Raw genomic sequence first — 26746 nt, forward strand, 5'->3', positions numbered from 1 at the left:
CAAACACTGAAGCATCCACTCAAAACAGCAAACTGAAGAAAAGAGAGTCAGACATGCCAAAAGCAACTGGTGGGCAGGAATTAATAAAGATGTGAATACGTTTTTGATGTTTAACACTGTTGAGAAGTGTTGTGTTTCTTTCTAACAAATTATTTTACTTACATTTTTTAAAAATATGTTACAAAAACAAAGATCCAACATTGAAACATAGAAAGGCTTTATTCATTTCTGGATGTGTCCATTGGCCAGCCAAACTTTCAGGCCTCCACAAAAACACAGTGAGAACAGGAGCAGGAATCTGAATTGTAAGGTCTTCTAAATAAGTACAGAAAGGGGGAAGAGCAGAGAGTGGCCAGCCATCAAGGTGATACTGAGGAGAGAATGAAACACCCAGGGCAATAGAATGTGTTCTTCAGTTATTCAAATTTAGAAAAAAAAGGCCAACAGTCAGGGGGGTGCACTGAACGATAGTCTAATAGCTAACCTAACAGTAAAGTATGCTTACATTGCTTAAGAACTGTTTAGTAGGGGTGAGCGGGTCTGTAAGTCCATACTCAAATCTGAGGCAAGAGGATTTTTAGCTACGTTAAGAAAATGATGATAATGCACAATGATGTAAGATATCACAATACAGATACCACACAAGAAACTGAAAGATCTAAATCTTACCTGTTCCCACCTGGGCCCTAAATCGCTCCTGTAACCTTGTCACTAAGGCAGATAAGAGGTCCAAGCCGAGCAGAGCCACCTGGTGGAGACACACACAGAAAACTGAAAAACAAAATCCATCTGAATGTCATTTTAAAACAACATTTCAGCAAAATAAACCTTATGAATCACAAATGAACGGAATAATCATTGCTACAACGCTAGACAAGCCCAGGTTGAAGGCTGTATTCAAAATGTTCTGTTGCAAAGGACTATGGGTAAACAGAACATTTTTGTGTTTGTAAGCTTCTGCTGTGCTTATGAATGGCACTGGCCTCCTGCAACCTTCACAGCAGCAAATTATAACACACTTGGGACTCAAGTAGGACATAAAATCCAGCTTCACTCCTGCACCATGACTGTACACCCGCTGACTAAACATTGATATATATGCACAAGCCCCTCCTACAGCATCTTTCCTTGTCATGGGGTGAGAGAGCTGCTCGATGAACGCATAGTGAGAGTAGTCCTGCTGACACCATAACAACACCCGAGCACCACCTGGGCTCCTGTCCAGAGTACGGTGCAATTTTTGGAAACTAAGCATGTTCAGAAAACTAAGCTCTCAGATTATAATGTGGCAGTGTAGCTCCACTGCCATCTGGTGGCATCATAGTAAACAAACCAGGGACTTGTGATACATTTGCAATACATTAACAGCATGCATAGAATAATGTTTGTTTTTATGCTGCATGGTAAATTAATTTTCTACCTCACACACAAAAAGCTCATTTCCAGCATGCCAGAACAGCCAAGTATCATTCCTTTTCACGCAACTTTATTCTACTTTGTGTTGGACCTTTCTGCTTTCTGTCTTTTGTCGTCTACTGATTTCGATTTCATGCTGTCACATACTGTATTTCTCCCACTGGAGGAACAGGTAGTGAGCGTTCCAGCAGGCTGGTGTCTACAGGCCTAATCCTCAGATCAGTCCCTTTGTTCTCCAACTGGAGGGAATTACAGTAATTAGACTGATGAAAGGCCCCAACAAAGACTCCATGAGAGCTCTGAGAGGGATCAGCAGAGTTTAACAAAAGGTGTAAACCTCCACAGAAACTCCACGTCTCAGTTTGAAACGGTAATCTCAAATCTAGGTTCAGCTCAGCTTGCTAAGGTCGATGCAGGAGGTCTTTCTAACCTTTCTTAGTGTGACCACTGAAGGTAAACACTCTCTTTTTCTTACAAACAGGCTCCTCCTCTTTGCAGACAGATGGCTGACTCCCTTTTGCTGTCATCCACATCTGGACCCCCCAAATTGCAAATACACACACACACACACACACACACAATACCCCCCCCGCGTCCCTTCCCAAATCCTCCTACCCAGCATGCTCAGTTCTCATTTCTTCTAGTCCTCTTATCTACAGTATTTTTGGGTGACATGAGTGTATCTGCAGATAATAAATATTAAATGACACCGGTCTACATTGGCGCTAGAAACACATGGTGTATGAAAAATATGAGACAGTAAACACAAGACTGTGTGGTTGAATATGAGGATAAACATCTTTTCAGATCATCCAGGTTCTTTCAGTGCTAGCAGTCTCTCTTTATGCCTTTCATTTTCTAATCGAGAAACCTACCAACCCACAGCCTAAGGCTTTCCATAACCTGCCCTTTTAAAAACGTGTGACGCTTTAGCACTAGGTTCTTCTCTGTATTTTCATTGTTTTCTACAAACCGGGACATTTTGGAAAAACATCACTAAAAAGGCAACAGCGGGACAAACATTTTTATGTGCTGTTAAGTTTGCTAAGCTGCAAGAGGACAAAAAGTGGAAAAACTAGCGCTGACAATTTCACTGATTATCTTTCATGCTTAGGTATAAATGTGAGACGAGTTTAGAAGCCGCCAGAGTGAGGAAAGGAGATGGAAAAACTTCAGAAAGCAGAAAAGTAAACTGATGGATCGACTTGTGGTTGCTACAGACCTGAGGATCAACAGCAAGCTTCTCCAACACCATCAACAAATGGTAGGAATTACAAATGATGCCCATTAAAGAAATTTAGTTGAGTATACTCTTACACTGACGGATATTACTGTGTTACAGCCACCATTTATTTCTGATGCTTGATCAGTAATAAAAATCCACTTCACTCACTGAACTAACTGAACTCCCCCCCACTCCCACCAACACTATGAATGCCTTCCAGGAGAGACTGCGCTGTTATCCTTCTTTGAACGATTATCGAGTCTCCCCCCTCTCTATGACGGCCCGGTTTTCGAGTACGGTCGTTTTGATCAGCTATAAATACTTTTGCCTCCTCACGTGGTCGGACAGCAAGCCGTACAAAGCAGTTCTTTTCTTGCAGAAACCGACTCTAAGTCTCTAACAACCAGCAAGGCTTCATCCCAGGATCTCAGGTAGCACAGTGGCTTATAAGGAGTTGTTTAAAATGAACATCATTTATATAGCATACAGACCTTGATGATCAATATTATCAACAGAATCGTCAAATCTATTCTAAAACTCACAAGTAGCCCAACATTGGGCGATATGATCTCTTTCCCTTGTGCAGTAGTAGTTAAAAGTCTGTAAATAAAAGCTTGCCAGCTTGACTGACTGACAAGCTAGACAAATGCTGACAAAGGTAACATGAGGTATAACCTTGTTTCTGTGAAAACTGAGTACATATACAGTATAGTTGTAATGGTTTTGAATGGTAAAGGTCTTTGCGAAGGAGAAAACCACTGCAGAAATCCACTCCCAGACTCGTATCCAATAGGCAGGTTGTCTCTTGCCTTTGACTCAATCTGTAGATGTTGGGTATGTATGCACTGAGCACTCAATTTACATATCCCGCTCCGATAGGGCAGTTTTTTCTGTATCTGTGCTGTGTAAGAATCATTTCGTCTTAGTTGGACATAGAACAACTTTTCTCAGCCCTGTTTTCATGCGTACATCTTCACACCTCTGACACTAGTGCTTCCTGACTGACAGAAATCACACGACGGAAAAAAAAGCTAATCATTGTTTTATTAACAGATCTGTCCAGATTTAAGAAACTTGCAGAGGGAATGCTTATTCCAGAAAACTATTGTTGGATCTCAGAGACCAACCTCTGATCAAACTAACCCACTAAGATCAATCCCAGTTCATTAAAACACATGCATGTTCATCCTGAAAACTGGTAGAAAACCCAGCAGACCACGACTCGCTCCTTCATCCGTCTCTGATGTGGAGGAGCCTTTAAATTAAATCAAGGATTTCTCTCTCGTCTCATCTCATTACCAGTGGAAACACCACACACATACGCAGAGTTGTGGACAGACTAACACACACACACACAAACACATATGCAGAGTTGTGGACAGACTAACAAGTGTGCGCACACACACACACACACACACACAAACAAAGACACAAGTGCAGACACACATACAGAAACATGTCGCCATCTTTGCAGTGATTTCCTCTAAGCCGAGGGAACAGCAGGGTATGCTGTCCTCTTCCACCGAAATGTTTTACATATTTAAAAGGAAAAAAAAATGAACACCACACAGAACAATTCAGACTGTGTGAGACAAATTTACCTCTAAAAACTGCGTTCATGACACACAAACACAGAATGCTGTAGTTTACTGCAGAGTGCTTTATGATTATGCAGCATACCCTGGCCCTGACCATGGCCCCCCCTCCCTGCCTCCTGCTACACAATACTAACTTGATTTTGATTTCTCAGGCATTCCCATAAAGCTAGGGCTTTGTCTGGACCAGGTCTATTTTCAAGTCCAACTGAAATTACACTGTAGCTGTAACTCACAAACCAGCTGCCTGCTTTTTGCATGCGGTAGTATTGCAGAAACAGAACCAAATCCTTCAGCATCAAAACTGACAGAAGTTGACGTTTTTACGCCGTTTCAAGGGCTAATCACCATTAGCTATCTAGCCTGCAAACAGACAAAAAAATGCACCTTTTTCTGGTGGATGTTTGTTGGTAGCTTGTTCACAAGACAAGACGAGACTTGCTTGGTGCTTATGTTTGTAGAGGCACATGAGCTAGAAAGCTAATATGCGCTGTATATCACAGTCCGTCTCTTTCGTGTCTGTGTCGGTCCTTGTCACTGTCATGCCGATGACAGAACAGTGACTGTTACTGCTTTATGCAAATACAGTTTAAAATGAAATGATTGTGATTATTTGGAGTTTATACCTTGCTACATAATACACAAGAGGGAAGAGTCCTGGCATGCTTTGACACGAGCCAACATACTGTCTGGTGACATAATCCTTTCCTATGGAAATGGGACGGGTAATTCTGATGTTATGCCAGCATTTGGAGACTGCAGCAACGGAGTTATCATATTCCTGAGGTGTGATCAGCCAGCAGTGACCACACAGTGACTCAGCTTCATTCAGCAGAGCTCAGAACCCCAGGCATGGTGGCCACGAGACCATGAAACGTACAGTAAACACTCATTATGGAAAACACCCGCCAGTGCTAACACAGAGCTCACTTAAAGACGCAGATAGATACAGAGATGAATATAGCACACACAGAAAACAGAGTTGCACACAAATACACACACAAACCACCTCATGCTTGACTTCCTGCAGTGAAAACACTGAAACGAGAGCATCTTCCTCCAGACAAAATCTCCTGTCTTCTTCCCCCTCTCCAAAAACAAAAATAAACAGAAGTATAACAAAGTAAAATTGTAAGGAATGGATTAAACTGTGTTTTGGGATATCGCAGGCTAACTACATTATTATGTGGGGTTACAGGTTACATTAGAAACACTGCATGAGAGCTAGTTCTACATGGTACTATATCAGATCATAGGGTAACATTAGTGGCACTGTTCTGCTCTTTGTTGGATTTGGGAAAGTTTACCCAGGACGACTTTGCAAAATTCACCAGTTAGTCCTCAAAGCTTTTTCTATTGCAAAAGTGAAACATGTTGTTTGAAACATCGTAGAAAAGGTTTCAGTCGTAGTCATCTGGACACTGTTTTCAGAATCAAGACGTTTCGGCTCCCATCCAGAAGTCATTCTCAATTGCTGTATTTTTGTTTGAAAGTACTAACAATAAAGCTCATTTCTAACATTTGAGTTGCTTGTCCAAGTGTTTTTCTACAGCAAGCATCTTAACAGGGTCATGTTAGAAAGACAAAACAGTCTGATATTTGCCTGTGACCTGTTAGCTTTAGCCTGTATGCATCATTACACAGCGCAGAGTTAGCACTATATGTATGAATTGTATGAATAATCAAATTAATATTTATTTATTATATATTTATTAGGAGTCATTTGGTGACGTTAAAAAGTCAACCAGAGTTTACAGCTAACTCACAAAGTTCAAGGATGTTTTGTTTGTTTGTTTTTATACAATTATTTTTTAGCCGACAGTAGAGCGATGACAGGAAATGAGGGAAGAGAGAGAAGAGAGAGATGGGGAATGACATGCAACCAAGATCCGTCGGCCAACGCCAACAGGGGATGTTGCATTTTATGGCCAGCGCCTTAACCTCTAGGCCCACCAGATAAAACCGATGGTTGCCGACTAACCACGAGAAGCTGCTTTTGTCTGAAGTAAAGGATCTATGTTTCAAAAAATAACCACACACTTGGGAGTGGTTAATCTGCCACTATTACCATGTAAAATACATACATGCAGTGTTAAAGTGGAAAGCTCCTCATGTGTAGTAGCTAACAGTAACTAAAGGGGTGGGGTTGCAATGAAAGAATTTGGTTTAGATCTGGCCACAGCATATGATTCCCATCATCTTCATGCTCATCAAACCGTTCAGTGATCCCTCCTGCCCTACATGTGCATCTGCATTCCATGTAGTCAGGCTCCTCCATTAATTTGTCATCCATAAATATCAACCATCCTATAAACACATATGGAGTAACATAACATCTACCGATGGGGTGAAGAGAATCGCCTGTGCCTATCTGGTGTGTTAACAGACTTTGGAAAACAAAAGGTGGATGCTACTCACTTTTTCGTGGACTATTTAATATTCTTTTGACAAAACTGAGGTTTTACATATCACACATTCTAAATAGGCCTATACTCTATAGTCTTATTGTGCTATATGCGTGCAAGAGAGTTTCTAAGCTCATAAAAAGGCTCTGCAAGTAAATAATACACGCAGGCCTACACACACATACACACCCTGACCTCATACACAGTATGGACCAAACAGTCTCTCCTGATGCCTGAACACAACACAGCTGTGGGGAATGTCGCTCAGACTGCATAATGGTCCACACACACACACACACTCACAGCCCTATCATTAGCTCCATCTGATAACAGTAGTAAACTAATACTTCAGCTACGGCACACAGCTGTTTCTCAGCAGACGAGACCCGCAGAACAGACAAGAGGAGGAGGTGAGACGACAGAAGAGAAGCTAGAGGACAGGAAAAGGTGCAGATTTAGCTGAGTGCCCAAGAGTGAACAAGATAGGATGGATGTAGACTGGTGGACTACGGTTATCTGAAAAAAGATGGCAGGAAAACGGCAGGTGGAAAGTGAGTGAATATGCTAGCATACAGTCAGCATAATCCAACAGTCAGGTTGGATGATCCTCATTGCATTTTGACTGATGACTTTTTTACAAGCCTGCAAGCTTTTAGAATAACAGAGGTATATATATATATATAATGTCTTGTCACCTGTTTTTTGTCTTTTATTGTATCTGTTCTTATTGTGTACACTGTAGCGATATGGAGTGTATATGGAGAGAATGACAATAAATTCTACCTTGAACCTTGAAAAGCTCAGTTCCCTCCCAAAGGGGCAGGATGACAAGAAGACAGACCTCCTAGAATTGCCAAAAATGTTTAGATTTTTAGCTGGCAGTTGGTGTTACATTGGCAACCTCTGTGTAGTTACACTTTTCCTGCTAGACTCGAGTCTTTGCTGAGAAACACACAGAGCCATTGAGAGGCAGAAATTTAGAGGCAGGTTCAGAGCTCCTTCACTTTCAATCCCTACTGTAAATGTTACTAGTGGCAGACGTTCCAAGCATATGATATCAGATGCATTCATATACATGGCAACACATCTGTGTGTTTGTTACAGGTGACTGCTGAAAGACAAAGTTATGACTTGGTATTCTCTGGCAGGAGATAGCCAGGAATAGCCTGCACATATCTGACCAGACTGACAACTTGCGTTGAAGCGTTTTCTTTGCCTAGGTGCAGCCTTAATGATGGCAGTTGAGCCTTATTCCCTGATAACGCCCACCTGATAACGCTGATGACTTCCCATTGCTCACCCACTCCCATTAACATGGTAATATGTCTTCATAGAGCTCATATGTGCTCACTCTATTTTATTAGCACCAGCAGAATGCATCAGATCCTGTGTAACTGTAAACATAGCTGAATCCAGTCAAACTCTGGAGAGATCTTCTAGTTACAATAGTTGTAACTTGCACCAAAGCCACCAGATGCCAGCCAGACTCTAGTATATTTAGCCTGTGGCGCATTTTGTCAACTTTGTTTTTATATTGAGAGGTCATATTCTAAAAATTTTATCTTTCAGGCTGGTAGAAATGGAAAAGAGGTTGAAATCCATTAGAACATGTACACAAGAAAGTCGGATTTTAATTTTTCTGTGTATTTTGAGACAGTCTCTGTGCTGCTGACTACAACTGTGTCCTAGAGGTGAGACGTGGTCTATCAGACGACAACCACGGGACGGGCAGTGACGTGAGCTGAGGTGCTCATGAGTTCCATTTGCTATGGGCAGATGACTAAAAACAGCAGCAAACCAGGCAGCAGATGAGCACACTCATCACACTGCCACAGACAAGATACTGTATCAGCTATTATAGGTGAAACAACCACATTCTAACCCAAGTTAACAGGTCAGCTCAGGTCAAGTTTGTTGATGAATCTGTTACACTGATGCTGTTGTAACCTTTGGTGTGTTTTAAAGAGCACACACACACACACACACAAACTAACAGGGGTTGAGTGTGGAGAGCAGAGAGAGCCTGGGCTGCCGAGGACACTGTGACCGCTGTTCACCACATGCATTTCCCTGGTACTTTCTCTTATACACATAAACACACGCTTGTATGCACATACATGCACACATACACACACAAACACACACACTAAAAGCTTTATCTAAACCCACTTAATTCATATTTACATAATATTCAAATACAACAGCAGCACTACAACGACATTCAACATTCAAGGATACTAAAATAAACACTTCCAGCTACCTGAAACTCAAGTACCTGAACTGAACTGAATTTTGGTTGCTGTTTGTAGCTTTTTTGGACTGAATTGCAATATGTAAGCCTCTAACAGAAAGTTAGTGTGTAGTTAGTGCCATACATACACTGTCATGGCACCTGCCAGACAGGATAGAGGAGGGCGTCACTCTGTAGGCAGACAACAGTCTTAATGAAAGTGGCAGCAAACTAACATGGCTACCAAAAACAACTGGACATGGAGGCAGCTGACTCAGGATGTCGCAGTGAGACTGCTCACACACAACAACACAGAAGTGGAGGGTGGCGGTCTGTTCGGGGCTGATAAAAGGTCACAGAGAGGCAAGACGCAGGTTATATTAGAAAAGGCTACCAGTCATTTACTGGGACAAAGAATGATGGTGGCTTGTTTCTTTTCAGTATTATTTCTAAAAATCAAGTCCAAGCCAAATAGCATCTGCACTTCACATTAATATTATTGTCAGCTGGTGTTGGACTCACCTTTTCAACACTATGTCGACGTGGATTGTATCAGAGTAGTGGTCAGTGACAGAAAGTGTTTTATTACCCTGTTCCCAAATTTGTCTGCCAATGTATCAGGATAATATTGGCCTTTTATTAAACATCAAATAAACCAATTTGTGTTGTCCCACCTTCAGAAATTATGCAAAGCACTATATAAAACGAAAAGAAAAAAAAATTTTGTTTGACATGTAAAAACGTTTTGTGTCATGTAACGCATAACAGTGAAACACAGTTCATTACTTGAAACATCTGTTTGATTATTTTATGTGTAATTTTGCTTACCTTTACTGAATTGTAGTATACGAAGATATTGGAAAACAGCCATATACATACTGTGATCAAGACTTCAACGACAACACCCAGCCCAAAATATAGCTATATTACTTAAACATATTCATTGCTACGGAGCATCAGATGATGAACTTTTAGAATGCTAAAGCTTCTCCACCTCAGTTCATCACCATGCATTACAGAGCTCACAGGGAAGTAGAGTCACGGCCTTAAGTTTAAGAAACACATCCAAACTAATCATGAACAAAGACAGTCCTTATTGTAAGTGTTGTGACAGTAATGTGGCAACTTGCAGAAGTCATGTGAACAGTTTCCAGGGGAAACCCTCAGGCAGTGCTTGGAGGAAATACTCTGCCTATGAAGAGGATATTCTCTGTTGACTGCTTGCATTTCAGAAAGCCACCATTATACACTGTATGGAAAATGAGGTGAGATGTGGTCAAGTCACCTTAGGTGAACCAAGTCATGTTTCACAAAGTTGCCTTAATTCTGTTCTTCAATTTTGTTTCATTTTTATCATCTGATGTATTCCGATGTTTCAAAATAGTGCCTGCGATGACAAGGTTACTGGTTTGGAGACAATGTGGGTTGGGAAAGTGAAAGACAAACTATTTGTGCTGGGGAGTGGTTGTCAGTGTGATTACTTTTTGATGTGCTCAAGTGAAGTATCATGTTGCCAACATACATGCATAGTCACGTTTTTATGATCAGCCATATATACAAAAATAATTTTAAAAACCATTCATAAGGAAAATAAGTACATAACTACAGTATTACTGCCACTCAATAGGTCATTGAGATTCAAGTTTTCAAAGCAAGTACTAATAACATCAGCAGTTAGTCAGCAAAAAGCTACAGAATCAAGCCAGCAATCAGCAGTACTAGTGTTAATGCACCCCTGCAGTGTTTCCAACTTGTGTTGTCTGGGAATAAAAAGCATAAGAAAGAAGTCCGAAGTCCAACTAGAAGTCTTCATGAGCATCTCAAATAGAAGGTCCCAACTGTCTCTCTCCATTTCCCTAATAACCCCACTCACCCTTTTCTACCACATTTCTTTGTGTCTGAGGACACCAGTGCATCAGGTAGTAGCATGTACAGGAAGGAAGTGTTCATGTTAACTCGATTGCTCTCTTATTATCCTTCGTCAGCAAATCGTTGTGTCAAATCAGTGGGGTCCAGACTGTCAAATGCTAATGCAGGTATGAGATCATCCAGGTCAAGTCAATACGTCTGCGTTGTTTAATTGTGATGGAAGCAACTTGGGATTTAAATTATCGATTTATCGTTCGTCTCCACATGTAATCCTGTAGGGCTGCAGTAAAACACATTTCCCAGCATCATAACACAAAAGATGGACTCATAAGTGGCATAGTAGCATCAGAATGGCACGGCCCTCCATGACACTGTACATACTGAGTATAAAAAAGTAGCCTTTCATCTGCTTCACAGCACAGTTCTCTGTAGTATGACGGCAACCAGGACATTTCTGTATTGTACAATACACTCTTTTGTCCATGACACAGCACTCTTCCACAATGCTCACTTTGGACCATGACAGAGCACATTAGCTGTACAATTCACTCAGTGGCTTCCTTCCTGGGCTCTGCTGACTCGGCAGAACAAATGGCCAAACTGATAACAACATGATACTGATGTCAGAGCTCCACTGGGCTGACACAGAAAATAACATGGACAAGAGCAGATCAATGGAAACTGGCTGGAGGAAAATACTCCTTAGAATTTCAAGAGTATAATCCCAGGATTATACCAAGTGTTGTTGTCTCATCACATATTCCTCTGAGGCTGACATTTATGTATGCAGTTCCCAAGAGGAGTTGGATCACATGAACAGCAGGATGCAGCATCGTGGAGCAGGTCGCAGTGTCACATATGCAACATTCCATTTACAGCTAGGACAAAAGAGATTATTTTATCATACAGTATATTCTATACACAACAGGATCGTCCCAACTGTGTGAGTCACACAGGAGCAGGGGGAGTGGCGACACAAGCGCCATGTTCAGGCCGACAATCCTACTGCATAAAAAAAAAAAAGATTCATTTCAATGGGACCACTGTGCACTGTTTTTGTTTAATTAAATTTATTTTCTTTTATTATCCAAATCTATCCAGAGTATAACCACCCCTACCCACATTCTTTCCCTCCATTTTAAATTTTTTTTTAGATACACTACCCTCATACATTCACACACACACACACAACCACATATTCATAAATACTACATACACAGACAATTACGCATAGACATATTGTACTGCATACACACCACATAAACATGCAAAATCTAATTTACAGCCACTCCCATTGTTTACAACTACATGGTGTCACTGATACTGTATTGTCTTATTGAATTATTTTGTAGAAATCTATAAATGTATCTGTCGTGCGTTGTCCTGTCTCAATGCCTTTTAATTGCACCAATACAAAAAAGACAAAGCACCCTTTATTTCGCTCAGACCATGGGTGCCAACGCAGAGGGCTCTGGCAAAAAAACGCAGGGTCATCTGAAAAATAAGTTCAACCTGCCACAACACTATGCAGCGTCACCCATCAACGCACTACATTGGCCAGTCAAATTATGTGCAGGCGCTAGGGCTGCACGATATGGTAAAAAAATAAAATAAAATCATATTGCGATTATTTTGACAGATATCACGATTGCGTTATGATTCACGATTAGTGGGAATGATCATTTTTGCTTCACAATATTCATTTTCACTGAAAAAACTAGATTAAATCATGATGATGTGACATTTGTTGTGTGACATGTTTTCTTCCATCTGGAGAACAAGATTTGTAGGCCGGGGCGTCTCTGCAGCACTTCATTATAATGCTGTTTTGTCACACATTTTACCTTTATCAAAAAATTGCAGCTTCTGCGATTTGGATATTGCACTTGGCCATATTGCAATTTGGATAATCTTGTGATAATTGTGCAGCCCTAGCAGGCGCACATTCCTGGAAGATTACTTTGTAACTTTAAACGTGTAATTTTACTGTTTTTCTTGTAATTGTCAAGATAAAATGACTGCTGCTGTGATAGTTGTAAAATCCTGTCTCACAGTAGACCCAATGTGCCGTGTTTTGGCATTTGATAAGCCTTCAAAGTCATGGATCAATTACTCAACCGGCCTCCCTGGATCATATTTTATTTCTATTTCATTGTCTCACTGGTACCTGAAGCAACAAGCCCCCACCGACACCCACATGTGCAGACCAATTTTCAGTCTGCGCGCCCGTAAAGTCAGCCTATCCCGTAGAATTAAAGAGCCTTTTATGACTCCACAGCAGTCAGAGCACAACAGAGTTCTCTCTATTGTGTTTCTTAAACCAGACGCATTGTTGATCCAGTGTGGTTAGAAGTGTGGAGCGTAAAGCAGCTGAAGACTCGCCAACAGTGAAATCTAATGGCAACTGTCACTGGGCTTTGTTTTTGTTTATACGCGTCTACATTCAGGTGACGTGTTATTCCTCAGATAATAAAGTAAACACCTTTTAGATGGTACTGTAAGCATTTACCAGTCTATAATATGAAGTGCCCTCATTGGGATGACTTGAACAGTTTTTGGCTTTACCATAAAGGTATCATCAGCTTGCATCCATTAGGAGCTTGTTTAGGTTAAACTCTGCACAAAATGCGCTCTGCTCAATATCTGTTTACTATGGGTATACCGCTGACACACCAATATTTTTCTTTATCTTTTTTTAATAAGCTAGGCTATAGGTTTCAGGTCCCATAGGAAGCTGGACTTGTGTATGCTGGTCCACAATCAAGTGTTTCAATCCAGTCTAACAGGTTATAGGCAGATCACAGAGGTGGACTAGTCATTGCGAGAGTGTTCAGAGTTGACTGTCAACGTCATTGTTCAGTTGGGAGACAAGCCAGTGTCATCTCTGGCAGGGCAGGACTGGGTGCTGCACTACTCAGCTGCTTAAGGAGAGGCGGAGGTGTTATCTGCCATGGACAACGCTACAGTAGTTACTGTGAGTTACTGTGTTACACTGTACAATACCAGAAGAAAAGAAGCTGCGATGACAACATTAAAGTCCAGGCTGACCGACAGGTTGCTGAGACAACGCATCGAGCACGGTATGAGATGGAGGCATTCTGACAAGAACACAACACAAACACACACTGATGCTCAGCTGATCACTGCCTGCAGGTTCTTTCTTCAGGCACATAAACACAAACGCACAACAAACACCCCGCTGTGACAAGCTATTCTCACAGCTATAATGTGCTGCAACTTCCTCCTGTAGGGAGTGGTAGATGGTCCCTCGCTGTATTAGCCACAGTGAGGAAGGTAAGACTGTTTCATTTATGCATTTCATCCTTGGTTTCCTCCTTGCAAGTGGGCGGTATGAGCAAATACCAAACCCTGGCTTATAAACATGTCGTTCACACACAATGGCAAAGATGGTAGAGTCTTTCTCCCCAGCTCATGAAACATCTAATATGATACGCTACTACAACTGTCCAATCCAAGAGCTAATTAAGTAACATTACACATGAATATGAACATCTAGACTGTGGTTTTCTCTCGGTTCATTATATTTTGCTAGGACGGAAACATAGCGACTCCCGGCTATCAGATGTCCTCCTCCATCTCCTCATACCCACAATGCCTTGTTTGTTTGGCTTAGACAGGGCTGCACAAACAAACTAACCTCTGGCCCATTTTTGCACATTCATTTCATTTCTCTGTTCATGGAGATTTTCTTGCTTTAATTCCCACGCATGCAACAGAACTGAAGGTGTGCAAGTTTGTTCCAGTTTAGTCGACCTGGTTCAGTATCACTTTGACCTGCATGGGACCTTCCCACAGAACCCAGATGATAAAGCAAAACCTTCCTCAGCATGCTGCATCACCCGGTCGATTCATTCATTCATTGTTGCAAATAATCCATAGATAGTTTTTCTAATTAATCAACCTCACACATTCATCATCTTCACACAGTTTTAGCAATTTAAACAAATTTCCATTTTACTGCATATGTAATTGTCATGTTTGTTTTTTTCTGTAGATCGAGAAGGGATTCCTGCTTGGGAAAGATTTTTTTATCTTTTAATTAAATTACTAATTAACACTTTAAAAATCGGATGCAAGTATAAAGGCACTCTATGGGCCACTGGAAACACATTTTCTGACCTTGGCTGAGTCACTAATTGTTAAGATTCTAATATACACACTTCTCCCATCTATAAATGCTGCCTATGTACAATACAAAGGAGCACGCTGAAGCACAACCACAGAGACAGACTGTCAGTCATACATCCACAACAACTGCATCAGGTTTAGGCATCATCAGTCTATAAACAGATTCCCCAGTCAGCTCAGGATAGGATACTGTGTTGCCTGCTATGGCCCCACCGTGTAACACTGACAAAATGTATTGGCCCCTCGTTTATCTCTCAGTGTGCTGTAATGAGAGAGTCGACAGACAGAGGCAGACCGACCCAGACTAAACAGACTCAGTGGTCTATCTCCTCTCTCCATCTGCCAGACAGTTGTGCTCATTAATTGCCAAGCGATTGTTGTTGAGTAGAATTTCAAATTCAATTCCTATTCACAGCGTTTAGGGACTCTTTAAGGGAATGTGTGCCCCACTTTTCAACAAAAATGCTGATTTGTTTACAAATTTTAAAAAAATACATAAATTACAGGAAGATAAAATCAGACTACACCTCACATGCATCAAATGGCATGCAGGGACCTGACGAAATGGGGGATTGTAACACACACACACGGAACGGCTAGCTTAACTCAGAAAAAAGGAAAAAAGTCCTTGAGTTGAGCAGATTAAATAAGAGAGCGGATTATGACTGTGGTCGGCGCCGCAAAGGGTCCTACCACTGGACAAATTTTTACTGGCAGTGATGGGGGGGTTCATCAGGACATGGGGATTTACAGCTGCTGCTGCCGCTGTAGGTGACAATGATGGTGGCAGCGGTGGTGACACACAAAGAGATCATCTTTTACACAGTGCAATCTCTAAATAGGCCAGCAAAGCAGAGATTCAATGAGAGAGAGAAAGGAGGTGGGAGGTTTCACAGGGTTAGAAACAGGACGGGATGTGAAGGAGAACTGTGGAGAGTGAGAAGACAAAAGGCACAGCAGAGCACTGGATGTGTGTGGGAAAGAATACCAAAGCTACAGAGACAGATAATATGAACAGGTAAAAAGAAAAAAAGGAGCATAGATAGAAAGACAGAAGGGGAAGGAGTGATGCAGAACAGAAAACTGAAAAAGGGCCAGTTGGTATGGATCCAGGTGCTGGGTGCTTTAACACTGACTCTCCAAGCATCAGCAGGAAGCTCATCACTACACTCTGTCTGCACTCCTCCTCCTCCCTTTCTATCCATTGCTGCGTCATTTACATCATGGCACAGCCCTGTTGCCAAGCTGGCTCTGCTGCTGTTGGACATAAACACAAACATGTACAGCTATACAGCTATAGCTTCTGCTCATGCAGCCCTGCACAGCACACACACACACACACACACACACACCCACCACAGGCAGGGAGGCTCACTACATACCACAAAGCTAACTAGCTATCACATGGAGTGAAATGTATTTCCTTCCTGGAGTTTGCGTGTTATCCCTGAGACGGCATGCGTTTCCCTCCGAAGCTCCTGTTTCCTCCCACAATCCAGATACATGCAGCTTAGGTCAGTTGTACACTGAATTGTCTGTAGGTGTCAATGTGTTTGTCTTTATATACAATCAACGTATGAGAGCGGTGTATGTTTAATTTGTTACATTTATATCTGATATAATGTGTTTGCCACAGTATGTATTGCCTTGCTTGCTTTCTTGTTGTTTTCTCTTGCCTCTGTAGGTAATGTCAGTAGTGTCTTGTATGACACTTGAATAAAAAAAATATTCATTCATATATACTATACTGTGTGTGTTAGCGCTGTAGTAGACAGATGTTCCCACTTCTCACCCAAAGCATGCTGGGACAGGCTCTAGACCCAAAACCTTATACATCTATATGAATGCTTAGCCTTTGGTAATGGCTTGATTAACACTGACATTGTTAAAAAAGAACAAGAAGTCTACCAATAGGCTCTTCTTACATATATCTCCCTGAAAATGTGATTGATTCAACAGTGTTTCTCCATAGTAAACATAATTTACAAACACTAAAATTGGTGGAGATACAACGTTGTGCTGACCTATCTTGAATTTTGCGACTTAACCCAATTACAGCAATCCTGCAACTGTAGCAAATATCACACAAAGGACTAATTCCACCCATTAATCCCAGACTTAAACCATGTGCTCCCTAACACACTAAACACACAGAGCTGAGCTTCTTTTTTTTTTTTTTTTTTTACCAAATACTGTAATATTATGACAACATTTTAAAAATGACTGATGCTTTCACCAGATATTCACACAAAAGAGAATTTTTTCATATACAGTCAGTAGTAATATGAATACGATGACCAAATTGACATAAAAATCATAATCATCATAATTGTCTCAACAGTCGCCGCCTTTATTAAACCCCAGTGGTGGAAAATAACTAAGCACATTTACTTAAGTACTGTACTTATGTACAAATTTGAGGTACTAGTACTTTTCTTTTCATACCAATTTCTACTTCTACTTCACTACATTTCAGAGAAATATTTTACTATTTACTCCACTACAATTATTTGACAGCTTTAATTACTAGGTACTTTACAATTTAAGATTTCTGCATATAAAACATATGAAGAACTTGATGAATTAAACTACTCAACACTTTATACAACTAAAGCTGAAATGAATAGTCAATTCATCGATTAGCTTATTGACAGAAAATTAATTGGCAACTATTTTAAAAAACCTTTAAGTCATTTTTTAAGCAAAAACATTTCAGTGCTCCAGCTTGATAAATGTGAGGATTTTCGGCTTTTCTTTTTAATTATTAAAATTTCTTTTTAATAATTTTGAGGACTGGACTGCTGGCTGGACAAAACAAGCATTGTGAAGGTGTCACATTGGGCTCCGGGTAATTGTGACTGAATAATTTAAATAATCATTAGTTGCAGTCTGATACAAAGTAGAATTAGAAATTGAGCCTCAACCAACTATAACAGTAAAATCCTGCTTTTACATTAATGCATGAGTAGTAATAATGATATCATTTATAATAGTACATTTTTAAAGTTCTCCTTCACTTAAACATGTGTTTTTTAATGTTTCAGTCCCCCAAAATGTCAGACCTTGACTTTACTGACTTGTATCTGTGCAAGGTTTCTCACTAGAGAGGTGTTTTCACATTCCTCTGAAGGGGCCGATGTCTGCACACTTCCCTAAAATCTGAGATTTAAACGCACTCCGGCAAAGAAACCTGAAACCTCCAGCGCAGAGCGGACTTGTCAGCGCAGAGAGCGAGAGTTTGCACTAAGCTAGCGTAGTGAAGGTTGTGACAGCAAACATGGCAGAGCGTGCAGTTTTTGGATGTAAAGCGGATCCTGGAGCTTCCTTCAACTATCTACTAACGTTACGTAAGAAGAGCGTGAACACGCTGTAACATCGCAGCAGATATTATTGTATGTTTCACAACCACTATCGCTGTGTCAGCCACTCCGAATTACAAGTTAACAAACAACATAAACAAAGAAAAGATGCTAAAGAAAACATGTACGGCTGAATCTCTCCGATGGTGACCAACCCGCAGTGGCGGTGGGCGGGGCATTCAGAGATCCAGAATTTCTCAATGAGGGCGAAAGGCGAAATACATTCCCACCTACGGACAGTTTACAGTTGTCAACTAACCTAACCTGCAAACTCGGCCGGTGGGTTCCAAACCAGAACCCTCTTGCTGTGAGGCAACAGAGCTAACCACTGCACACCAATGCCGCCCCTTTAAACTTTACAAACTAATAATCAAAGATTGCCATTCAAGAACTAAAACTTAACTTCTGACAGACATACATATCTGCTATTTAGATAAATGATGACCTGAACGTTTTGTACATTGCTTTGATTTGATAGCAGATTAGTTATACAACTAATTTAACAACGGTATTTACTAACTTAGAACCAGATTGAAAATGAAACCAGTTTTGAGAACCCAACCCTGACACCAAGAATCACAGACAAACTAGTTTGATTTTACAAACAATATTATTATTATATCAGTATATCACACAGCTCTACACAACCACCATTGCAGCAAATTGCAGCAAACAGCAAATCCCCCACGACACACGTGTGTGGCGGTGGCTGCTTCATTCACAACACACTGCATACACACACACACACACACACAGAAACCTCCTGACTTTACACTTTACCCATAAATCCTCATATAACCACCCCCACCCTCCATACTTCTCTCTCTTTCACACACACACACACACACACACACACACACACACACCTTTTGTGCTTTGTAAATCAGCCAAATGTCATAGCAGGGGCAAAACAGGCTCTGCGTCATGTTGAAGGCTTTCCTTCATCGGTACAGCAGAGCACTGGGTGTTGCAGATTGTCCTCTGAGCGCGGCACAAATCTCTGCTCTCCCAGAGTTCACAAAGTTAACATGGTTCAGGATTAACATTTAACAGGGGGCTATGCCAAGGCTCCAAAGTCCCCTTCAAGCTGAAAGGACAGGTTCACTTGGGAAATGGACCCTGAGGTTTACCTGGTGTACAAGCATACTTAATGCACATGGGCTCACACTGTAATGTGGGAAATATGTCACTTCCAAAGATTTCCACTAACTTTACGATCAGTTTTCCATAAAGAGTAAAGAGAGTCAAGTACGCAACCGGAGAGGAGTGTTTTTGTGTTTGTGTGTGTGTACGCACACTGGCTGTCCGAGGTTGATTAATCCAAAGTATTAGTGCAAGCTTTGGACAAAGGTTACAGAGGCTCCTGTATGGGTTTGCCGCTGTCATTCAAACTGACTTCAGACATACACACACTCTACTCCCATGTCCACTATGTCCTGATGCAGGAAATGAAAGAGAAATGCTATTGATCAAGTAAGCCCATAAGGGAGGGACAGACAAACACACAGACAGACAGAGAGGGTCCCCAGCCTCTTAAAGAGCCAAACTACAGTGTGTCTACGCTCTCTACAGGTTTACTGAGTTATCTGGAGAATTTTGTGAGTAAAACCCAGGGTCTACTCAGATCTGGCATGTGGACTAGAGGTCTTCATGGGACCACTCGATGCAGAGTAACAGAGACCTGACCCAGGACCTGAAAAGACTTGCTGTCCACTGGTGTGTAATCATCACAGGATAAAAGCGTGTTTTTTGAGGACAGACGGAGAGTGTGAACTGTGAAGTGCGGGAAAAATTACATGTTGCTGCTCTTTTTCATTGGGGCTGCTCATCTATTTAGCGGTGCATCATGCTGCTGCCAGTTGGTCCTGGTCTCCCCTATTTCAGTCCGCTCAGATCGACTGCATTTTGAATCGATCTAAATATTATTGGGTCTATCTGGACCGATTTTGAGCGCCTTCGGATCTTTTTCAGATCAGGTTTCTTTTTTTTCTTTTTTTTTTCCCATTTTATTTTATTTATTCATGTCACTTTCTGGTAGATTTTCCACAGGTCAGTTTCAGATTGAACACATCTAACATGAAAGTAGGTAAATAGAGTCTATAAAGTTACAGATAACTGTACCTTTGTAAATTTATGTAAAGATTTCGGAGCCGATCCAAAAAAAAAAAAGCTAATCCTGTACTCTGTGTTTCGTCCACCTCAGCATGCTGCAACAGCCGGCCTCTACAGTACAGCATCTCACTGCATATGAGAGTGAAAATTAGAGTGTGTGAATGTGAAAAATGATTATGGCACACCAAGCACTGGCTCTCTACAAGCCAGAGTCTGTACTTGTCAAAGATACTGTAGTTTGTGAGTGAAGAAGGTCCAGTCTGTAACACCGCTGTCCAATCAGGGCGGACTGAGTGTTTCTTTGCTTCCAACAACTCCAACAGAGTGATATGTCTTCTCTCTAGCAGCATGCGTTACATCAGTTTCAAGAGTTGCATTCTCCCAGTTAAAATTTCATTCATATCAATAATTTAAACTCAATATTTTTGAAGCAGGGCCTCCAGTATTTGGATCAAGTAGCTCGGTGTCAGATCAAGTAGACTACAGCTGTAACTTCAATGTGTCGATACATATTTAATCAACATTTAAGTAAATAGTAGTATCGGAGCGATCTCGGTATCAGCAGATACCCTATATTAAAAGAACTCTGATCGGGATCGGGGGCCAATAAAACTTGATCGAGACATCCCTACATTTATGCGTCTATTTTTTTTACACATAAATGACAAAATAGAAGACAAGAGAGAAACAGTGAGAGGGCAAGGGGGGCTATAGTGAACCTTTTACCATAATGACGTTAAATATTAAATATTCTGATATTAATATTGGACCATAGCCACATTACTTCTGCTTGTCTTAGGTAGCCGACTCACATTTAGCAGTATTGTGTAATGAGACTAAAGCTAACCAAGGTAAGCACTTAGAATGTCGCCAGAGGGAAATGGGTCTCTTGTCTTAATAGGCCACATCATTGGCTGTACAATATCCTGTTGAAACATCATATTCCCCTGCAGGGCAACAGAAACAGCCTTTTATGAGTGCAACTTCAAAGTGATGTCATTCAGCTGCACCCCTGAGCATTTAGCTGCCTGAGTGTTTGAGTACCATACAGCTAATCATCTGTCCAGCAGTTGATGATGTCAGCTGGTCAGTCCTCCCTACAGCCACAGACTACAGCATGACTTTCCTGTCCTTTCTCATTTTTATGCCATTCCTTCCCGCTAAAGCAACCTGCCACACTGTACCACCATGATTCAGTTACAAAAGCCTGAAATAAGTACATCACATTAAGCTCCCTGCAATTTCACAGCTGAGATTTGTTTATGTTGAGGAAAGACAATGCTTTGGTCCTAATTTGGGGCCACTCTGCAGTACCACACTTCCTATATAATACATAATGGATGAGGTCATTGTCGTGATACACTTGTCAAACATTGTGTATTTCAAACCTTTTGGTCTCAGAGAATAGAAAACAGCTGTTTTTGTTGAAGGAAGTGAGAAGAAATGGCATTACCATCCAAACAGTCAATAGCAATGAGCAGTAGAGAAAAAGCCTTTCCATACCAGGAAATAACCCGGGACTGACCACCCAATGGCTCCCCAAAGACAGCACCAGTGCTCTACCCTGAATCTGAGAAACACAAGCTTGGACACATTTCACAAACACTTATAGCTGAGCTGACTGAAACTCCAGGAGAAGCCCAGCACAGTGCAGGAGAGGCAGGGGCGGTCATGCCAGGCTCCTAAGGCATCTGTGGATCTGAGATTAAGAGAGAAACTGAACACAGGGCTGGTACTTAGAGTTATCAAGCAGAATGAATATAAATGACTAGTTGGTGGTCAGGACCAGAGGTAAAAATGCAAGTCAAGTACATTTTTCAGCTTGTTTTGAGCGTTTGATCAAACTTGAAAGATACCACATAATACACAACAGCAGCTGATAAATTGTCCCTATAGCTACAAGTCTCCCAAATGATGCAGACCTCTTGTAGGCAGTGTAACAGAATTTCTGTCAGTATCTGGTCTGTAAGACAAAATCTACATCAGGATCCTGTAAGTGCCACGCCTGTGGTCTGCTCGGGCCACTCGGCCCAGACATGGCTGAACAACAACATTACAGGTGGCACCAGGTTGTCTGAGCAGTCACTTCAAGGTTTGTCAACCCGGAAACCGGTCCTGCCAACCTTCATTGATTTAGTCAGTAAACCAGCTCAGCTCCCAGGCTCAGCTCTGCACAGGGAGAGATAGAGATGAAAATGATGGAAGGGAGAGGCGACGTGATGGATGGTTACTGACAAGAGTCTAACTGGTCTCCTGGAGGCAGGAAAGGTGTGAAAAAAAGAGAAATGAGAGGTGGAGTGAAGTACAAATCACATCTTTGTTTACTGCGGTTTCGTGGTCCTGCAGCACTCCGAGTTGAACGTTGCACAAAATTTGTCAAATAATTGATGCAACTGGGTACTGGGTACTTTGAATATAAGTGTTCATCAAATGTCATATTTGTCTTTTCATGCTGTGAGCCTTCACTAATTAAGATTCACTAATTAGAATTCTCTGAATGTCCCGGTCATGCTCTGTTTAAATCAAAGCCTGAACTTGAATTAGTAAGAGGAAGCTTTAATTCAAGTACACATGCTATTGTTTTTGTTAAGAGTTTGCCATTATTGAATGGTCAGCTAAAAGTATGACCCAAGGAGAAGACAGTGGTGCTCCCTCTCTCACTAGATGTTCTGTATTTGTTTAAGAATTATTTGCATGATCACCATTCTAGAGTCGTAAGATTATTTTGTTAAAGCTACCATACCTTAAACCACTGCAGTCAGTCACTGCCGTTGGCATGGTGATTGAAGCTTATCTTGGTGTTGTGCTTTCTGTATTAGGGTCAGCTAGCTGCATACAATGGCATAAAATGTGATGAAATGTAACTGAAATGAATAAAGGAGGTGTGACTCAGGAGTGTGCTGAATGTGATCACACAAGTGCTCATGGGATACTGCAAAGGTCTGAATCTTGAGGTGGGTGTGGTCTCTGCATGGCACAGTACAGGAAGAACCACCAGCTATGGAGCAGACAGGGAACACTTCACATGTCAAGCAGGTTTGTGCATACAGAATGAGCAGATACGCCCAGAAACACACTCAGACAACTACCAGACCAAACTTAACCTTGTCTACAGACTGCAGATTATCTACAAAACCATTATAGTCAATTCAGTGTGCTTCTGACAAACATGCTGCCCCCCACTCACTCTTGCTTCCTTATCAGCACCACACCTCTGCATTTAGCCACCATTAGGTGTATGCGGACGTGTTTCGAGTGGATTCAACAGCTGAAACCACAGCTGGGATGTGGCTGCTGACTTGACACACCCTGAGATGGATGAGACACACAGAAGGAGATCGCTCTGGAAAATGACAACTGCATCAAGAGGTGTCCATCTACCACACACATGACTCTCTTCATTTGAAATTGCATGTGCATGAATCATTAAATCGCTCTATTTAGAATCAGTCAGAATAGCTTGGCAACAGCAATCAGTGATGTTCATGCTTTCTGCTCCTTTAAGAAGGGCATTTCAAGACATTGCTGATCACATCGCACACAAGTGCAAGTGTGCTAAATTTCAGTGTCTCATCGTCGTCGTGTGTACATATTGGGGGCCTCTGGGGAAGAGATGGTGAAGCGGTAGCACGTTATGTATGTAGGCTGGACGTTTCTTACGTGGGCATTTCAGAAGAGTTTTCTTGGACTCTAATACTCATTTCTGTGAGATAGGCTATTCAAGGACTTCTTCCTTATGATTTAGGAATACCTGAAAGATTTGACTTTCCCAGGGTGACAAATCTACTGTGGCATGTATCATGGTACCAATCTCAGACAAGTTGGCTTTTCTGTTTAAGTTCCTGAGATGCATGTGAGCCTACTGTGTATGGCGAATTGGCAGCGGGTTACTGTGGGTTACCAAGTCTGCCACATTGGGAGGAAATGCTATATTATTATCTTGTATACTAGATTACATTATAACAGCTTGGCTACCACAGGTACTGTGACAGAGGGCACACCTGAGACTAACCAAACAAAAGTTCTTTAAAGTATACTGTCAGTTAACATATGCAAACATACTGTAATGCTTAAGTAACCATTTAAAGCAAGCTGAACCTCGCAAAGGTTACAGCCTGAAACTTCCTAAAACATTACTATAAGAAACTGCAAATGCAAAGTGTCCACCCTATGTACTCGTGCTTGAGACTGTAAAAAGGGACAAACATAGTATTTTTCTCTTTCAGTAACCTTGGTGGGGCCATTTGCTATGTTTGAATAACACCTGAGACACAATACCAGTGTTGCTGGCGAAACATTTTAATTTTGTTCAAGAAAAAATAAAATATTTGTTCTCGGTGCTAAAAGGTGCTTTTTTCTATCTCATGTAGTGGAGCCAAACTAAACTGTAACCTAAGCTTGACATGATGTTGAACTCCTTCTAGCCAGGGATATAGAGGGAAAAGTACACAGAGTGATTCTGTTCCTCTGCAAAAAGAGTTTTCACCTACACTTGACTTGTCAGATAACCAGTATGGCAGTACAACAATCTAATGTTTGTTACCTAAACACAAAAGGGATGTACTGATGCAACGAAAACACACTGAATGACTGAATGGTACACTGAAGTTTAGGTTAGGAGAGTGTAAAAGACTGTAAAGCTCTTTCTTTAAACAGTTGCTTGGTATTAGAGGCATCCCCCCAAAGCTCCATTTATGGCGAATGAATCCATCACCCTCTCTCTTTCTCTCAAACTAAATAGTTTCCACATTAGTTGCCAAGTGATCAGCTAGGCCTGTGCTGAGGATACGGCCTCTGTTGGGCTAACTAACAACGCGAGTAGTGCCACTGAAAAAGTAGAGATGTGTTTTTCGGACAGTCCTATCAGACCTTAAAAAGGGGAAACGTCACCACCTGCTTTTGACACAGGCTTTTCAGCACCTAGAAAACGCATAAGAAACACAATATATATATATATAGATATACTGTTGTGTTTTCTAATCTTGCATCTTTTAAGCAGTGCTTACAGCAGGAAAGGTGATTTGTTGTATGTTTGAGTAAAGAATTATACAACATATCCCCAAAACAAGGCCACATTTTTTTCTGGCACAATGTAGGGAGGGTTGTCTGCTACCAAAAGCATTGACTCCTCTTTGTGGAGCCCCATATCCGCCGGCTCGGGCCTTCCAGTGCCTTGAGCTTTAACCGGGCCAGATCCAATTAAGCCTTGCTTGCTCCGTGTCCTAAACTCACATTTCAAACTCTCCCTGGCCTCTAATCACCATTTCTCTCAGGCAAGTGCCAGACTTCTGAGAGCAAAAGCACAGCAGTGCAACACACATGGTAATTTGCAGCACACAAAAACTACCATCCCGGCACAACATAGCATCACAGCACTGAGACTGCAGAGACACTAGGAGAAAAAAAAAATACACTAAAAGCCTTCCCCGTCCTCGCTGAGCTACAGTATGTAGGGCATTGAGGGCAGGCTTAGCTTTGTTCAGGCAGATATCTTCGACATTTTTAGGCACACATAGAGCAAAAGCAGCATATCCCGACATGAAATCAGAGCTTTAGTAAACAATGTGTTCTTACAGTTATGGCAGAGAAAGCAACCTGTGGTCGGGCACTGAAAGAACTGCTAATGCAATCACGATTCAGGGTCCGATAAAATGGTGCCTTAGAATGAACTCCAAAATAAAGCACAATCAGTCACAGAGGAAGAATGTGAGCCAGCTCTATGGTGAAAGGAAACAATAATGTTATGTGCCTATGCCTGCCTGAGAACATTTTGCTTTACTGCACAGAAAACAGTCAGAAAAACTGGAAATTCCTCCTTAAACAAACCAGAAAGAGGCCATTATATGGCTGTACAATGAGTGCAGTCTAAACACAAAAGAAACTGACAATTCCGCAACAAGCTTACACTCTATAGCATTTTTTTCCAGTTGCTATATTTGACTCAAAGGCCAGTAGTATCTGTTATAAGTGTAAGTAAAACTTTCAATGTTCAGCCATGTTTGGACATTTAAACAGACCATATCTAAGTGACTGACAGCCTTTAAAATCAGACATTTAAACCATAACGCTGCTCTGAACCCTTTATCTCAAACATGAGCATAACTGACAGTTGAATGAGCCATAACAGACATTTCCTGATAAACTGAAGGCAAAACAACACTTCAGGCCTGCTGTTAAACAAAACACTACCTCTTACATTAATGAGGAAAGTCCACAATTGACAGAAAATTTCAGTGGGTAGAAAATGAGTTGTTAATTGAGGATAAAAAGCACACACAGATTCCTGAGTGCAGTAATGTACATTTGTCTGAAACATAATGCAAATGGAGAATCATATAGTTATTTGGTTATAGTAAAGGCTTAAACCAGTGTGGGTGCAGGTGTGT

The 26746-nt window shown here is 41.3% G+C and overlaps 1 protein-coding gene and 1 non-coding gene across 48 annotated transcripts in view; one reads left to right on the top strand and one right to left on the bottom strand.

Annotated features, from left to right (window-relative positions):
* The window catches only part of clasp1a (cytoplasmic linker associated protein 1a), a 90871-nt gene that overhangs the window by 60437 nt on the left and 3688 nt on the right, over positions 1–26746 (bottom strand). For all 47 annotated transcript variants that reach the window (XM_044216615.1, XM_044216628.1, XM_044216621.1 and 44 more), the window contains exon 3: positions 670–748. In XM_044216615.1, the coding sequence (XP_044072550.1) occupies positions 670–748 (79 nt within the window). The remainder of the gene's footprint in view (positions 1–669; positions 749–26746) is intronic.
* Positions 1122–1248, top strand: LOC122886198. Its single transcript, XR_006380306.1, has one exon. It is a non-coding gene; the product is annotated as a U4atac minor spliceosomal RNA (small nuclear RNA).

The sequence above is a fragment of the Siniperca chuatsi genome, linkage group LG12, assembly GCF_020085105.1.
Source record: "Siniperca chuatsi isolate FFG_IHB_CAS linkage group LG12, ASM2008510v1, whole genome shotgun sequence".
Taxonomy (NCBI): Eukaryota; Metazoa; Chordata; class Actinopteri; order Centrarchiformes; family Sinipercidae; genus Siniperca; species Siniperca chuatsi.